Source organism: Hippopotamus amphibius, chromosome 16 (assembly GCF_030028045.1).
Source record: "Hippopotamus amphibius kiboko isolate mHipAmp2 chromosome 16, mHipAmp2.hap2, whole genome shotgun sequence".
NCBI lineage: Eukaryota > Metazoa > Chordata > Mammalia > Artiodactyla > Hippopotamidae > Hippopotamus > Hippopotamus amphibius.
In genome coordinates this window covers 328,132-344,774 of record NC_080201.1, presented here as the reverse complement: position 1 = coordinate 344,774, position 16,643 = coordinate 328,132, and the positions used below count along the sequence as shown (strand labels likewise).

Below are 16,643 nucleotides of genomic sequence, written 5' to 3'. Positions count from 1 at the left end.
GTGGGGGCGCACGCTTGCGGTTTCTGGTGCACACAGGAGGTTGCATGGAGGTGGTTCCCGTGAGCACAGAGGGGTGCCCGGACGTAGTTTCTGGTGCACATGGGATTGGGAGGCGCCCAGACGCGGTTCCTGTGAGCACAGGGGTGCAGACTCACTGGCTTCAAGACCGTCCAGGTCACACAGAGAAACCAGAGGGCCTGTCCCAGATCCGGGGTTGGAGGGACCACAAGGTAGTAACGTGAGGGCGATTTCCCGATTTAGGTGGTTCTCCATAACTAGGAGGTTGACGTGAGGAAAGCTCGTACACAGAAATACACAGAAGTTGTGTACTTGGTTTGCAACTTTTACATAAGTTTAAAATTATTTCAAGGTAAAATCGTAAAGAAACTGTGGATCTGATTCGGCCTGACTGAGCAGGGCCTGGAAATCTCACTCCCCATCTGCCCTCTTCAGGACCCCATCGGCCTCCCGCTGGGGGGCTGGACAGCACACGGAGGGTCCCACCTAAGGCCCCCACCCCGCCCCAGGCCACTGAAGCAAAGATGGAGACAGTTCTCAGGGATCAATCTCTTTACTTACAACAGCATTTCAGAAAAGGCAAACTTCGCCCGCTGCCCTTTGATGAGGCGTGGCCTCTGCCCCCAGCCGGCCTCTGGGTGGAGCCCTGCACCCCCTGGGGAGACACTCAGGACCTTCTATGACCCCCCAGCACGTGGCAGCCCAAGGGATGACGGCCAGGGAGTAAGTCGAGGTCGGCATCACAGAAGAAAACCAGATGCTCCTGGATGCCATCCTCTCCGGCCTCACACCACGGGCCAGAGTGTGCGGTGGCCCCAGCACAACTTACTGAACAGAACACCCAAGGGCTCGAAGTCCAGGAAGAATCAAACGTGGCGAGACAGGGAAAGCTCTCCCACATGTCTGTCCACAAGAGCCACCGCTGTGAGGACAGACGGCTGGCCAGAGGCCTCTGGTCAGCACCGACCACTCCCTGTCTACTGCTCCTTCTCTTTTGGCAAAAAACCCCAAAACACCCTGGAAGCTTCAGAAAAATGAAGTAAACTTCAGGAACTGGAGAAAACAGAAGAGTGCAGCCTGTCTGAAGCTCCTCTCAGGCCACCCCAGCACGTTGTAGGAAGCACTGTCACCGCTGGCCCCACCAAGGGCAGCTCGCCCACCAGCCACTCCAGCTTCAAGGTCAATGGTGTGAGCCCAGAAGGCAGCAAAAGCCAGTCAGGGGAGGCACCCCATTATTTACAGTGATAGGAGAAAAGCATCCCACCCAGGATGGAGAAGCACCTGCTCCTTGGCTGGGAGGGGCCTCACCACAGACTCTGGCTTCCCAGAGGAGAGCACGCAGGGCAGTGAGGACGCAGACCCCCAGAGCGCCGCTGGACTGCGGGCTGGGCCCGTCCAGCTGGGGGACCCGTTCCAGCTGGGGCGGGGGGGCCTCCAGGGGTGCCTGCCAACAGGACCACTCCCAGCACATCTGCCACCACATGGAGTCTGAAGGCCCCCACACCCACGTGGCAGGCACCAGTCCCTGTCACTTTCTCAGCAGGAGGTGGATGGAGGGGAGCCGGCAGTTGGTGGCCCAGAGTCACAGAAATTACCCACAGGAGTCAAAAGTCTGTGCAAACTCACCCAGCGGGACACAGACCCACGCCCATGCTCAGAGAATAGGAAGGGTCCCAGGCCTGGCAGGTGAGAGGGTGAGAGCAGCAGGGCTGCCGTAAGGCGAGACCAGTGAGGAGGGGGCAGAGGTGGCCTTCCCAGCCCTTCCCCCATGAGGCTGGGAGGGGGTGCAGCTGCTGGGCTCTTCTAATTCCTCAGGGCGGCCAACCTGCAACAACAGGATTCTGAGGCCCTGGCGATGGCTCCACCCCGGCCCTTTTCCAGGCAGTCCTAGTCCTGTTCCTGCCCTTCTAGGGGCAGCTGCAGACGGTGAGCAGGGTCTAAACAAGGGGCGGGGAGCGCGCTGCTCCCGGGCTTGCAGGCACCCAGGCCCAGGTTTCTGCATCCCTCCCAAGCTGCCGCCCAGGACACACGTTCCGCCCGCAGAGCACAGGTGCCCCAGCCCACCTCCGAGACAGCTGGTCCTCCTGGCTGCGCACGGAGCTCTCGCCCACGGCAGAGGCACCCTCGGGCAGCTGGCTGAGCTGGTCCAGGACCTCCAGGCCGTTCTCCTCGGCGATCTGCATGATGAGGCTGTCCACCTGCTCCTGCGGAGTGCTCAGCGTGGTGGCCGAGCTCATGGAGTCCTCCATCACCTGGGGGCCGCGTGCAGGGCTGTCGGGCTTCCTGTGGCTCCTCCCCACCCCCGCCAGCCCCCCGCGGGCGCTCCCTCCAGCACACTCCCTCTGGCACGCTGGTCCTGGACAAAGCTGTCTGCGTGGAAGCCCACCCCGGCCCCAGGCCCGCCCCCCCCGCCCCGGCCGCTGGACCTCTGCAGGCTGGCCTGGACTCCCCACAGCGAGGCAGGAGCCCAGGAGGTGACCCCGCAGGGGGAAGGGAGCACAGGCCAGGCTGTCACCCGCACACTCAGGCCACGGACCGACGTACCGACGTGTGCACGTCCAGGTTCTGCACCTGCTGCTCGAACCTGTCCATCACCGCAGAGACCTTCTGCAGGTCCATGGTGCTGAGGGCCCGGTCCAAGGCTTTGGTCACCTGCGCCATGTTCTTGGTCACCTGACAGAGGCGGGAGTGAGGAGGCAAGCAGGGCCCCCGCGCCCCACCCAGCCGTGGTACGTGGCACGTCCCCAGGTGGTACCGTCCACAGGAGCACAGACACTCGAGAGAGCTTTCGGGGGGCGTCTTCTCCTGGCACCGCCCTTATTGTTGGGAGGGAATCCTGGGGTGCCCCCTGGCCCACCCCCGACTCTGCCAGCAGAAGCTGGCCCCAAGCACGCGGTCCCCCGCCAAGCACTCACCCCCTTCATGGTCACGGCCGTCTGCACCTTGGAGGCCACGGCATCCACGCGGGAGGCCATGCGGAGCCAGTTCACACCTTCATTCTTCTTGCGAATGGCGTTCTCGGCGTACACGCGGGCACACTCCACATTCTTCTGCTGAAGGGCCTGAAATCCAGGGGGAGATGCCAGCTGGGGCCCGGCGGCCCCTTCTCAGCCTCTCCGCGGCGGTTCTCCTCAGCAGTGTCTCCGGAGGGAGGGTGTCCGGGGGCAGGGCCCCGACCGGCCCTCCAGAGAGGATCAGACAAGAAAGCCGAGCCCAGGAAAGCCGGCCGCCTTTCCAGACTCTACGCCCACCAACACACGCACCCCCGGCTGCTCCTGCAGCCCCCCACGGCATCACTCCACGTGGAAGAGCCAGAGCTTGACAAGCCAGCGCGGGCAATGCTGATTCCAAAGGAACCGTGACTGTGGGGTGACAAGGCTTCAGCCCGCGGGGTCGGTTGCGTGTCCTTGCTGCCCTGGGAGCCTCAGTCTGGGGTGGGGGGGGGGTCACCCAAACCCAACAGCCCAGAGCTACTGCAGGCATGAAACAGCTGTAAGAAGGTCCCCGCCCAGAGCACGGGCGGCCCCAGGAGCCTCCCGCCGCACGGAGGGGCCTGGCCTCTGTCCAGGCCCAGGCGCCCAGGGCCGCCCACACTCACCTTCTGCACCTTGGCCTGCTCCAGCTTGGAGTCCTTCTCCGCCTTTCTGGCCAGCTTCTCCAGCTGCTTCGCCGTGAACTGGGGGACAGCAGGCCGGGTCGCCACGCCAGCCTGCCCCGCCCCCCCCATCGCTGCCTCTGTCAGAGAACCTGCTCCCACTGCCAGCGTCCTGTTCGTGTGCTCGTGCCCCGTACCCGCCTTCGCTGCACACACAGCCCAGCTCCTGGGGGCCTCAGCCCCTCCTTCTACCAGCTGGCAGCGCGACGCACCGGCTCCCAACCTCACTCACCCAGCTGGGAGGGGAAGGCCCTCCCACAGCCCTGGGTTCCCCTACGCGCTCGGGACTTTCTGTTGTGGAAGAAAGGCTTCTTGTCTGTCTACCGCCGCCCGCCCATGGAAAAGTCCAGGTTTTCCCCACCTGGGAATCTGGCCTGGAGGCCCCCCGGCAGAGCCCGCGCGGCGGCTGCAGTCGGGGGCCGGCGCACATCCCTCCCTGTGTCCCTCAGCACCCAGCACGGATGGCTGCCTACGAGGGCACCTCCAGGAACTGCGGCAGGAGCTCGCCCACCCCAGCCCAGGCAGGAGGACCACTCGGCTGCCCACAACGCTCTCCTGCACGTGACTCTGAAGGACGTGAGGCCACCACTGTCAACACCTCATGGAACATTAAGGGGATGAGCCTAAGTGACCCGCTTCCGCGCAGCCCGAGACAAGCCAACAAGCCAACTCACTGACCCCTCAGCCATTCGTCTGGCCAAGCACTGTCCCTGAGTGTGACTCACACCATCTGTGCCCACTGACAACCACCAGGACAGGGAAAGGGGTGAAGGGCCGTTCAGTACGTACCTTCAGCTGGAACAGGGTATCTGTGAAGAGAGGAAATGATTTGAGGATTGTAAGAAATGTGAGAGCAGCTGATGGGGTCTCTGGGACCTTCCTGGACATGAAGAGCTGCCACAGACCCGGGGCCTGCAGCGAGGCCCAACACGCCAGCTCTGCCCTCCCTAGCCACAGAGCTCGGGCCTGACCCTCCGATTCCTCCAGGAGACACCATGACGGCACCAGCTGACCTTAAGGGTTAGTGTGTGGGGAAGGTCACAGGGGCAGCGTACGGCCCACAGGGAACATGCGCGATGGTTTGGAGTCAATGCAGCTTTACGAAGGACCCTTGGGAGTCCTCCCCAGCTTAATGAGGGTCAGTACTCAACAGTCTATTTTTTATGGCTAAAAACAGCAGGGCGATGACTCTAACGCTGTAAAAGAGCTGGCCCACAGAGACTGCCCTCCGTGGGCGCTGCCATCTCTGAGCCACCCAGTCAGGGTCGGCTGCCCACCTACCCACAGTGAGGAACTGGAGACGTGCGTGTGTTACTAGCTGTGTCCCTTGGGATCTGAATTTGCTACTCACCCAAACTCAAGAGCTAGGTCGATTCAGCCTCACCTTAAACTACCTCAGTGTGTTCCACTCCTAAATTTGGGGAGTGGTTCCCGAAAGGCTTTACCACACTTGCCAAGAATGAAGCAATGAAATCCTGCAACCAGAATCCAGAACCACAAAGGTACATGAAAACTCCCAGCTGAAAGCCCAGTAGAGCTCTGGGCATCTGTCACCCATCGATGCAGGCCTTGGTCTGCGCCTCTGGAGAACAGGTGGCAGGCACCACGCTTACTGCAGAGAAAGCAAGGCTGGGCTGGCTGTGGCCCAGACTTGAGTGGGAGGGACAGACGATGAAGGGTAAAACCTGACCCTGGAGAAAAGGGACATGGGCCAAACAGAATCCCCTGGAGAGCTGTGGCTGGGTAGGCTGGGTGTGCTGTGTGCGCGCTGCGGGGAGGGGCGGAGGGGCTGTTGATCTTCTCTCTCAGGCAATTCGTGCCAAATTTCCTTCATGACCATCACTGCACAGCAACTCTATCCCACCAGCACTTAAACATTCAAGCAAATGTAGGTGTCTGCACTTTACCACCGATGCTTCCTGTTCCCGAGCGGAGCCGGGCAGAGGCCCTGAGGCGGCGCTGCAGGCAGCGCAGGACCAGGCCCCCCGAGGCCGTGCCTGCGGGGACCCCCTCACCCCGCTTTCCCACGGGCAGAACGGGCGCACTCGGCTCCGTCTCACAGGGCTGTCGCGCCTGTGCGGAGCGAGGGCTTCCTGCCAGAGCGCTCACTGCTTCTCTCAGCGGTGTTCCGGGGGCAGTGGTGCAGACGTCTGCTTTCAGGGGCCCTCCGACCCGGCACCCCGGGGCCCCGAAAGCCGCTGTCCCTCCCCAGCTCCGCAGCTGGGAGGGGCGAGGCGGGGCCGGGGCGGGGGCCGCGGTCCCTGAGGAGGCCGCGGAAGGGTGCCGGGGATCAGGCAAGGGGCTCGGCTATCGGAGTCTCGGGTCGAGGCCCCGGGATCGGGGTCCTGGGTCCAGGGTCGGGATTCGGGGTCCCGGGTGGAGGCCCCGGGGCCCGGGATCGGGGCCCAGGGTCCGGGATGGGGGCCAGGGGCGCCCGCCTGAGCCCCGCCCGCGGGAGAGGCGGCCCCGCCCCGCGCGGCCCCGGGGGGCGGCAGCCTCTCACCGTCCATGGCCGGTCCGGCAGCGGGAGCCCTGGCAGCGGCGGACAGACTGGATCTCCGCGCAGCGTCCACCGAACCGACCGGCACGGGTGGGCGGGCACTTCCGGGTCGCCCCCACTTCCGGCGGCCGGGCGCTCTCGCGAGAGGACGCCCGGGTCCCGCGGGCCGCCGCGTTGCCGTGGTGACCGCGCGGCGCAGCGGGGCGGCGGCCGCGCCTCTGTGAGTCAGTGGGCTGCGCGCCCGCCGAGGGGCAGGGGTCCGGGCTGCGCCGGCGGGGCAGGTGGGCTCGCCTATGGGACTTTCCAAAAGCAGGCACGAACTCGGGAAAGGTAAAGGGCCGCCGGCCCCCCGGCGTGGCCCGGCCCCCGCAGGTCCTTCCGCGCCGCGTCCTTATTGATGACCGTGCCTCAGGGACCTTGCCGGCCCGGGAGTATCCTCGTGTAGGGAAGTGGAGTGACCCGCGTCTTTCAGGCTGTCTTCTTTCATTCTGGACCAAAGCAGGCAACTGAAGAGGGATGGGACCCATTGCCCTTGACTCAGTAATACATAGGTCTAATTAACTACCCGTATGTTTCAGGGAAGGAGCCGCAGACGGGGCGCACCTATTCAGTCCCAAAGACCGCGGAAAGGCCGGTGGACAGGGCTTCACAAGCGTCTGAGAAAACTCCAGACATCCAGCCTGCAGAGAGCTTACAGGAGAAGAAGGAAGCAGCTGAGCGGCAGTGGCCTTCGTCTGAAGTGGAAGGTAGGACACGCCCAGGAGGAGACGGAATCGGAGGTGTGTTTGGGGACGGGGCGGACAGGAGCCTGTGGTGGGACGCTGGTAGCAGGTGGCATGCCCTAATGACAGGGGGTTTTACCACCTTTATCTAGGAGGCAAATATCAGAGTTCTAGGTGGAAGATGTACTACGTTGAGTAAAGGTTTAAGTGAGTTCCCAAGTGATAGATGTATAACACAGTCGAGGGCGCTAACACATGTGCAGATCAAAGCAGGCGCGCCGTCCTCCCGAGGGCTGGAGACCTTTGGCCCCACTGTCATCTCTGCAGCCTTACACAGCCTGGGACAGAGCCTGGGAAGCTGCTCCCATGCGGAGCACGGTCCTGTGGGAGCTCTCTGCCTGGGCACAGGCATCACGGAGGGGATAGGACCTTGGTGGAACAGTTGGGCAAAGGTACTCACTTAGTGACAGCCTTTGCATGTGGGTCGGGGTAGAAGCCACAGAAACAGCAGCATGTGAAGTCTTTTATCAGTTGTGTCATGTGGGTCATGGAAAGAGAACTATTAGATAATTCAACAAAGGGAGGAATGATGGGTTTGTGCTGTGGCAAAGTCTGTCCCCAGAACAGAGGCCTCTCTCAGGCCCAATGATGGAACGGGGAATTGCTGTCTGATAGGGTGTGTGGGCAGAGCAGGGAGCCAGGACCGTGGGTTTCGGTGACCATGAGAATGAACGGCCAGTGGGTCAGAGAAGGAAGGACAGGACGGATTCCGGCCTGGTGGGGAGAGAGGAGCTGGGCACAGGCGGCTTCAGGTTGAGGTCTCTGGGGTGTCATCAAGGGCAGGAAACAGTTAGAGATGAGGACGCTGGCCTTGGGAGCAAGGCCTGGACTTCATATCCCAATTTAGGAGCCCTTACTTGAGGGCTGAAGACTGCAGGAGGGGCCACAGTCCTAGCGGGGAGGTTTGGAAAACTGCTACCAGCCTTTCAGGAGGCTTCTGGCTGCCAGTCACAAACAAGCCATCCAGACATGGCTTTCCTGCCAAGGGACTCAGTGTCCCCCAAATAAAGGAGAGGTCAGAGGCAGGGCCCTCGGCATGGCAATGTCAAGAGTTTGTGTGTTCACACTTCATCATCCTCAGTATCCATGGTCCCCAGAGGGCTGGACGGCTCTTGGTGTCACACACACGGGAATGCCTCAGGTTTGTGAGCGGTGTTACTTCTTGCTTTGTCTTAGCAAGGAGCGCCTCCCCCAGAGCCGTGCCTGCTGGCAGCCTAGGAATGCGCTGGACCTCTGCCAGCAGGCAAGGTGTGGGCGGGGCTCCACCTCATTGTCTGCACACCCTCACGTGGGGTGCAGCGAAGGTGGCTTCAGGAAAGCAGGTGAAGACTGCAGTCACAGGGAGCCAGCCACTGGCACGTGCTGTCCTGTGTAGGGTGCCCCAAAGCACAATGCCAGTGAAAGAAGCCAGAGGTGGACGCTTACTCCATTTATGTGAAAGTCTAGCAAAGGCAAATCCGTAGAGAGGGAAGCCTGGGCTGCGGGTGGGCTCAAGGGCTCTTTTGAGGGTGATGGAAATAGTCTTAAAACTGAATCAATGGTTGCCCAACTTTGAATGTTTAAATTCCATTGAACTGTATGTTTTCAGCAGGTAAATTTTATGGCATTTATAAATTTATTTATTTATTGGCTGTGTTGGGTCTTCGTTGCTGCACACGGGCTTTCTCTACTTGCATCGAGTGGGGGCTACTCTTCATTGTGGTGTGCAGGCTCATTGCCACGGCTTCTCTTGTTGCGGAGCAGAGGCTCTAGGTGCGTGGGCTTCAGTAGTTGCGGCACGTGGGCTCAATAGTTGTGACTCACGGGCTCTAAAGTGCAGGCTCAATAGTTGTGGTGCACAGGCTTAGTTGCTCTGCGGCATGTGGGATCTTCCTGGAGCAGGGATGGAACCCGTGTCCCCTGCACTGGCAGGCGGATTCTTACCCACTGCGCCACCTAGGAAGCCCCTATGGTATTTAAATTGTACTGGATAAAGCTGTTAAGAAAGAACTAGTTGGCAGTGTTAAATGCTGCAGAGAGATGGAGTGAACCGAGAGAGGACTGTTGAATGAGACCAGCAGCTGGTCTTGGTGGCCGTGCAAAGAGAGGCATCCGGGAGTCAGGGGTGAGGACAGGACCTGGTCTGCCAGGAGGACCACCTCAGGTAGGGCAAGAGCATCTTCTCTTCCACATTCTGGTTTTAAAGCTGAGGAATTCCCCTATCAGATTTGGAAAAGTGAGAACTTTGGGAAATCACGTTTCTTTAAGTTAACCTAATGCCGTAAAAACCTTAGAGAAATGGAGAGTTCAAGTCAAAAATTCTGTGTATCATACAATTATTAAAAATAGGTTTTACTTCTGTTGAGTAGAAATCAGAAAATGATTGCTGGGCTGGGAACAGGGCCCGTGGGAGCTTTGTTGGGGTGATGGAAAGTTCTTCATCTCATCCGGGTGGTTATACAGGTGTATGCAGTTGTGGAAAACTCTCCAGCTGAACACCAAACAACTGTGCATTTTGTCTGGTGTGAATTACACCTCAGAAAACATGGAATACACACGAGTCCTTGTCTCTTAGCGCTCATCCAAGATATTTTCCGTGCAAGTGGACATGCTGGGGGGGACTTGCTGCCGAGTGCAGGGGTGCATGTGTCTCCACAGGCGCTGCAGCCCCTCCCCCACAGGTCCTGTGCTGTGACCCGGGGGTCTGCATCCCATCTCTAAATCTCTGGGCCTGACATTCTCTGGTAACCAGTAGAGCGGCGGGAGACTTCTGGGCTGGGAGGTGCGAGGCCGCGGGGGAGGCGCTGTCTGCGCTCGGGCCTGAGCCCCGCGCAGCACGAGCAGCCCTGTGCGTGGACACCTGCCACGTTCAGCCCAGTCGAGCCTCCGACAGCATCTGACTGCAGCCCCTGGGAAGCCACAGCCCACCTTCCCTTGGTTCCTGACCCGTAAAATGGTAAGAAAATAGTGGTTTCAAGCAGCTAAGCTTTGGGGTGGGTCCCTACCTGGCAGGACTAGTAACCAGAACCCGGAGTAGGTGGCGGCGCGGAGACCTGGTTTGACCGGGTTTATTATTGTGGCAGCTGGGGGATGGGGTGTATTGTACTGTTGCCGCTGCTTCTGTATCTGCTTCAAATTTTGAATTACAAAATCCACACAAATACATTAGAGAGACTAACACACCACAGGCTGGCAGTCAGCCAATTCCAAAATGCAGATTCTTCTGAAAATTTTTCCACAGATAAATGACTTGAAAAAAAGACGGCGTCTTATAAGTCTTCTCAGGTGGCCATTACAAGTACCATGGGCTGGGGCCTTCCCTGGCCATCCAGGGGTTAAGACCCTACGCTTCCACGGTAGGGGGCGTGGGTTCGCTCCCTGGTTGGGAAACTAAGATCCCACCTGCCGCGTGGTGCAGCCAAAAAAAAAAAAAAAAAGAAAAAAAAAGAAAAGAAAAACTAAACACATACCACGGGCTGGGGGCTTAAACAGCAGAACTTCTTTCTCATCTTTGCAGAGGCTGCCGTCAGTCCGGCTGTGTCCCTGTGAGCGCCCCTCCGGGCCTGCAGACGGCTGTGTGGTTGCTGCGTCCTCACGTGGCTAGAAAGAGGACTCTGGTGTCTCCCGCCTGCTAATCCCTTCCCAAAGGCCCCACTTCTAAACACCATCACTTTGGGGACAAGGCCTTCAACATATGAATTTGGGGGACAAAGACTTTGAGTCCACAGCAGAGAGGACTGTCATAGGGAGACCTGAGAGACCTATAAACAAAAAGCAGTGTGTGGATCTGGGCTGAGTTGTTCTTGAGATAATCAAGTTGGGTATTAGGTGATGAAGAATCAGTGGTAATATCCTTAGATGTGACAGTGCTCATGTCGTTATGCTAAGAAAAATCCTCATCTATCAACAAATACGCTGAAAAAAGCCAGTTTCAAAAGGTCACGTGGCATATGATTTTACTTATGTAACATTCTCCAAATGACAGAATGGCGGAGGTAAGGACAGACGAGGGGCTGCCAGGCTCAGGGCTGGGGGCACGCAGGTGACTGCTGTGACGTGGGGCGGCCCTAGGTCTGCATCGTGGCGGCGGCTACATGGGATCACGTGGCACAGCACAGACAGCACCACAGGCAGCCTTGCTCCGCTGCACTTACCGAAGGTGCTGCCATCGAGGGAGAAAGGACAAAGGTACAGGGACCTCTCGGGACTACTTTTGCAACTTTCTGTGAATTTATAATGTCAAAGTAAAACGTTTTAAAATACATAAAAATTATAATAATTAAAATAAGAACAGCAGCTCAATGAAATAGAAAACACAGACCAGAGTATGTATAAATGTTATGTATGTTTATATATAATTAGAGTACGATAAAACTGGCACCAAAAGTAAGTGGGAAAAGGAAGGAGTATATAATAAACTGCGTTAGGAAAATGGCTTAACATTTTACGAGAAAATGTAAGTTGGTCTGTAATCTGGCATGTGCTCTGATAAACCCCGGAGGCCTTAAGAGCGAATATGAAAAGTGATCACGTGTACATCAGCTAGACTTACGTTTTTTAAAAAGGTAGACTTACTATAAGCTGATGCAGGTGACTCAAGGGGTAAAGGAAAACAACGGCTAGAACCATCTTCCAGAGGACACAGTGTGTAGTCATCTTAAAAAAAAATTTCTTTGCAGGATAAAAAAGGTGGCTACAAAAAATAAGATGTAAATTTTATTCTGATTCCTCAGTGAGGAACACCTTTCTAAACCTCAAAGCAAAGACATTACAAAGCAATACTGAAGGATTTGACTACATTAAAATGTAAAACATCTCCCCAAGCCCTGTATAAACAAATGTAAAACAAATGGTAAGCTCAAAAAATATTTGCAACAAAAATGAGAGGCCAAAGAGTAACACGTGATAGATCAAGAGCTCAGACACCGTTGGTGGAAGTCGGACACTTTCCTGAAGGCAGTTCGGCAATGTGGGAGGCAGGGTTCTCAGAGGGCCCCCCAGATCCCTGTCCTGTGAACAAGGCTGTAGGAGCCACTCCCTTACGTGTGGGCAGAGCCTGTAAGTAAGATGGGGTGGGCTCCTGGGATCAGATTGGGAACCTGTTGGTTTTGCCTTAATCAAAATGGAGCTTCTGATTGAACTTGGTGTACCCCCCAAAAAATAATAAAATAAAATTAAAAAAAAAAAAAGTGAAAAAAAAAAAAAAATGGAGCTTCTCCTGAGCATGCCTGACCCCATCAGAAAAGCCTTTGAAAAAGGTGAAAGTGTCAGAGAGGTGGCTGTGAAGAAGTCAGCTCCCGTGACGTGAGAGCCGTCGGCCAGCAAGGAAACGGGGCTTCGTCCTTGGCCCACAAAGAAATGAATTCTGCCTACAGTCTGAGTGGCTGTGGAAGGTTCCCAGGTCCAGATGAGAACGCAGCCCGGCTGACAGCTGGATTGCCTGGACTCCAGACCCGTGGAGCCTCAGGTGATGTGTGTGCTATTTTAAGTTAGCCCCTAAAATGCGGTAAATAGTACAGGTCCTGTTTCTTAGGAACCCTAAAAAAACTCATGAGGAAGCTTTAAACCTCTGAGGAAGATAAACGGCATCTAGTTTTGGATTAGAAAGCCTCCGGCCATAAGGATGTTCATTCTCTCTTATTCTAGCAGATCAGTGTGACCCCAATCAAAAGAGCACAGGTCGTTTTGGGAACAGAACCAAATTATCCCAAAGGTGACCTAGGAGAATAAAAATGTAAGAATGGCAGGAAACATCTGGAAAAGCAGAGGGACTGAGTGCTCTGACGTGGGAGTGTGTCAGACACTGGTGCACACAGCACATCGTGCTTGCGTGGGGTCCTGGGGAAGTGCCGTGCTGCAGGCGTGGGGGACGACAGCTGTTCCCCGAGTGCTGGGGCAGCTCACACAACAACTGAGAAAACAAAGGGCTAAACGTGGCGAATAAAACTATAAAAGTATGAAATTGAAATGAGTAAATGTTTTTATAGGTTTGGAGCAGGGGATGCCTTTTCCACTCTGACAAACTCTAAGAGCCATTAAGCAACAGATGGATCAATCTGTTGTAGAAAGCAACAAAGGAAACTAAAACCCAGGAGCTATTTGTAAAATAAATCACCAGGGGTGAATTTCCCAAATATAAAATAGCTCACCAAAAAAAAAAAAAAAGTCAACATAGAAAATGTGGAATGACACGCATTTGCAGGAGATACATGCCACGGGCCCACAAACAAGTGACAAGATGCCCAGCCTCCCCACTCCTGGGGGGGTGGGGCAAAGCTCAGGGAAGCTGGTGGTGACTCGGGGTGGGGGGGCCGGAGTCAGCACTTCCACTGTCGCTGTCACCTGGGAAGCAATTTAGAAAACACACAAGAAGCAGGAGAATGTGGAGAGATGTCCTGCCGATAGCCTCCCAGCGGAAACGTGAATTGACATCATCTTTTCTTTTTTTTTAATATTTATTTGGCTGTGCTGGGTCTTAGTTGAGGCATGCATGTGGGACACAGTTCCCTGACCAGGGATCGAACCCAGGCCCCCTGCATTGGGAGCACAGAGTCTTTAACAACTGGACCTCCAGGGACATCCCGAAATTGATACAATCTTTATGGAAAACAATTTGAAAATATTTGCCAAAATTTTCCTAATAACTTACCCAACAGAGAAACCTCTGCAGGTGTGTACACAAATGCAAGAATGTTCCCCGCAGCGTTGCTTAAAGAGGAAACTTGGAAATAACCTGGATTATGTTAGTCAAAGGGAGCTGGTTACACACGATGGGCCCCAACAGTGACCTACAGGCTGCCGTGCAGGAGGAGCCGCCCCTGTGCGGACATGGGGCTCAGCCGAGCCGCACAGTCACTGCAAGACTCGCCCTGCGGTGTCACCCCAGCTGCGCATGCGTGTGACGGGTCTGCACGGAGAGGCGCCATCCACGCACAGTTTTTAACCGTGTATTTTTATTATTTGTTAAAATCATTTATTTGGCTGCATGAGGTCTTAGTTGCAGCACGCGGGCTTAGTGGCCCTGTGGCATGTAGGATCTTAGTTGCCAGACCAGGGCTCAAACCTGCGTCCCCTGCGCTGGAAGGCAGATTCTTAACCACTAGATTGCCAGGAAAGTCCCGCAACATGCATGATTTTAAAATTAAATATTTAACATATTTAAATAGTCTTAATACGTAAAAAAGCTTATGTAAATCAATGTGAAAAAATGATCTCCATTTAAACTAAATCCAAAATATGATGAAATGCACATTTGGCTTAATGATAAAAATGAAAACAAAAGACCCTGTCAGTGCCCAGTGCAGGCCGTGGGCCGTGGGCCGTTGGGCAGCGGTTAGAATGACTAAAGCCACACACGCAGCACTGAAAGTCCCGGCGTCTTCCTCTGCCGCCAGCCCCTCTGTGCCTCAGCTCTGTCGTGTGTAAAATGCAGGTTTTATGAAGACCTGCCTCAGACACGTGCGGGTCACCATCCTAGGGCTCAGAGCAATGTCTGGCGGAGAACAGGCAGCTCTCTGCCCCCGCGGAGCCGAGTTACTGCGGTATCACGTGGGGAGCAGGCAGGTGGCCACGTGTTCCGATTCTGCTCAGCACAGGGGTGTGCACACAGGTGCACACAGAGGCCTGAACGGAGGTGCTGCAGACTGGCGACCCCCAGGGAGCAGGCTAGGAGGTGGGGGTGGAGGCCGTGAAGGAGCTTCTGCTTCCGTCCTTTGTGACGTTTCACACCTCCTGTCCATTCCTGGTTACCTTAAGAAGCTTGAGAAAACTTGCTGTGGCCTCCGTGTCTACAGCACCCTGACTGGTGAAATTCTGTACAGAGAGCTTCCACCAGGTTTAGAATCCTTTGGAAGCTGTGTGTCTGGACCTTCACCTCTGGGGCAAACCCTGCCTTTTCCAGGTCTCTCTCCCGCGTCTGTCGCCTGGGCCGTCCAGCAGCTCAGGCTCTCCGTGGGGATGTGGCGGGTGGCTCTGCGTTCTCCTCCTGGAGGGGGGCGCTGCAGGGTCACCACCAGGTGGCTGATGTCAGCTGGCTGAAGCTTTGGTTTAGACTGCTTTCAACCTCACCCATTTCTTTTCCCAAGCACAAACCTAACTCGTTTGCTCTGGCCCTAACACAGACATTGTTTGTTTCACAGAAGAGATTTTCCACAGACTTATGAAATACCTGGACGTTTTCTTCCTTCTAGAGAAACCTGCTGTAAATTCAGAAAAGAAGAAATTTGCCATCCCACAGATTGTCATCGCCACAGCCTCAAAAGAGACTCTGATCAGCTACGGTTCCATGGCCATGGAGGAACAGAGGACCATTCGGGAACAGGCTGAACAGCTGAACAGGGCCCCTACAACCGACATCGGAACCCCAGTATGGTAGATGCCTACAATTTACAGACCAACGAATAAACAGGCACCGCAGTATCTGCGGTCCGAGTCTCAGTGGTGACAGCAAAGGGCCACCCTGTCCTGTGGAAAGCTGCAGGTGCCCTTCAGTAACCGAGGCTCCCCCAGGCTTCTCCAAGCTGCAGGCAGCTCGGCTCTGGGGTAGTCAGGGAAGAGCTGACCCCGATGGTGCTGGCTGGCTGTGCAGAGGGATGAACAGGTCACTGACTCTGGATGGGCCAGAACCCTTCCTGCCTGCTCCTGAAGGAGGGCGGTGTGAGCACGGAGCAGGTACAGTGAAGGAGGTGCCTCCTGCCCTTAAACTAGAGGTTGGACTCTGAGGAGGAAACCTTAAGGTGTTAGGCCCCAGAACAGGGAAGTGCACAGTCATCTTGGAGGATCCAAGGGCTCCTAGCTTGAGTATTAAGGATGCAAGACATTATAGGGTCCAGAAGATCCTATAATGGGAGTGGTGGCAATCGCACCACTCAGAACTGTGGAAGTGGCTTTGTCAGAGCTTCCCGGTAGAAGGTGAGTTGAACTGACAGCTTCCCGTCTTCCCGGCTGTGTGTGAGAGCTCCCGGTGGGGAGGGGCCGTTCAGGGGAGCCTCAGCTGTTCCATGCCCACCAGCAGCCTCGGTCAGAGTCCGCTCTCCTCGGGGGAGGCTGGAGAGAGTGCCCTGCCCTGTGTGAGCTCACACGTTTCGTCTGGTGACAGCACACGGCAGCTGCCTTCACTCCTGGAATGACCAGCAGGCCGTCTGTCTGCTGCTGCTGGTCATGTTCTTTCAGGAGTGAACAGTACAAAGGACTGCCAATCCATGAGTTTTGGAAAAACCCAAGAAGAAGGAAGTCTCATACTGACGCAGCTTCTTAACACGCTCTCAACGTTGTTGTCTGTATGTATTTAGTACATTTATTTATATATTCTGACCGCCACGACTAAATATTCAAAAAGAAAAATCAAGCCCATACAAAGGTGAATTTGATCCCATAGGGTCAGCACGCCTCTCCTTCTCTACAATTTCCAGGAGCTGTTGCATTTCTATTATTTGACCTAGAAATTGCCCTCCTCCTACCCCTGCCCTGAGTGTCTCAAACAAATAATCCAAAAAGTATACTTACCGTGGCATTACTTCTAATCTCATTATTAGCTATAAGTTTAGCTTATCAGAATTCAAAAAAGACCAGAATGAACTCAATGTGGTAATTAAATTAAACCATTTTGACTCATGATTAATTTCATAATTATCAAACATCTTCAACTTACGTTAGTATCGTTCTCGCATGTACAGTATAGCCCCCTTGACAGCAGAAGCTGCACCCCCTC

At 55.7% G+C, this 16,643-nt stretch overlaps 2 protein-coding genes across 5 annotated transcripts; one reads left to right on the top strand and one right to left on the bottom strand.

Annotated features, from left to right (window-relative positions):
* Positions 1-389: 389 nt before the first annotated feature.
* On the bottom strand, positions 390-6,315 carry CHMP1A (charged multivesicular body protein 1A). Of its 3 annotated transcripts, none has more exons than XM_057713516.1 (7): positions 6,177-6,292; positions 4,463-4,482; positions 3,617-3,727; positions 2,934-3,080; positions 2,563-2,691; positions 2,083-2,270; positions 391-1,843 (listed from the first exon to the last, which is right to left on the bottom strand). In XM_057713516.1, the coding sequence occupies exons 1-7, from the start codon at positions 6,181-6,183 to the stop codon at positions 1,822-1,824; spliced, it is 624 nt and encodes a 207-aa protein (XP_057569499.1). In that variant the 5' UTR covers positions 6,184-6,292; the 3' UTR covers positions 391-1,821. The 3 variants fall into 3 exon arrangements, with proteins under 3 accessions (XP_057569501.1, XP_057569499.1, XP_057569500.1); XM_057713517.1 differs by having other exon boundaries at positions 398-1,843; positions 3,617-3,694; positions 6,177-6,315; XM_057713518.1 differs by lacking the exon at positions 3,617-3,727 and having other exon boundaries at positions 390-1,843; positions 6,177-6,303.
* A 94-nt stretch (positions 6,316-6,409) lies between these two features.
* On the top strand, positions 6,410-16,514 carry SPATA33 (spermatogenesis associated 33). 2 transcript variants are annotated; one of them, XM_057713520.1, is made up of 3 exons: positions 6,410-6,503; positions 6,752-6,952; positions 15,124-16,514. In XM_057713520.1, exons 1-3 carry the CDS (start codon positions 6,467-6,469, stop codon positions 15,306-15,308), a joined length of 423 nt encoding a protein of 140 aa, XP_057569503.1. In that variant the 5' UTR covers positions 6,410-6,466; the 3' UTR covers positions 15,309-16,514. The 2 variants fall into 2 exon arrangements, with proteins under 2 accessions (XP_057569503.1, XP_057569504.1); XM_057713521.1 differs by having other exon boundaries at positions 6,467-6,503; positions 6,752-6,919.
* Positions 16,515-16,643: the final 129 nt, after the last annotated feature.

What these genes read in the sequence shown, in the direction of transcription:
- SPATA33 (XM_057713520.1), top strand. Translation starts at nt 6,467, where the DNA reads ATGGGACTTTCCAAAAGCAGGCACGAACTCGGGAAAG. An exon ending in CAGGCACGAACTCGGGAAAG is followed by an intron (nt 6,504 to 6,751) that starts GTAAAGGGCCGC and finishes CGTATGTTTCAG; the next exon opens with GGAAGGAGCCGCAGACGGGG. An exon ending in AGGAGGAGACGGAATCGGAG is followed by an intron (nt 6,953 to 15,123) that starts GTGTGTTTGGGG and finishes TCTTCCTTCTAG; the next exon opens with AGAAACCTGCTGTAAATTCA.
- CHMP1A (XM_057713516.1), bottom strand. An exon ending in ATACCCTGTTCCAGCTGAAG is followed by an intron (nt 3,728 to 4,462) that starts GTACGTACTGAA and finishes GGGGCGGGGCAG; the next exon opens with GCTGGCGTGGCGACCCGGCC. An exon ending in ACCTGGACGTGCACACGTCG is followed by an intron (nt 2,271 to 2,562) that starts GTACGTCGGTCC and finishes CGCGGCCCCCAG; the next exon opens with GTGATGGAGGACTCCATGAG.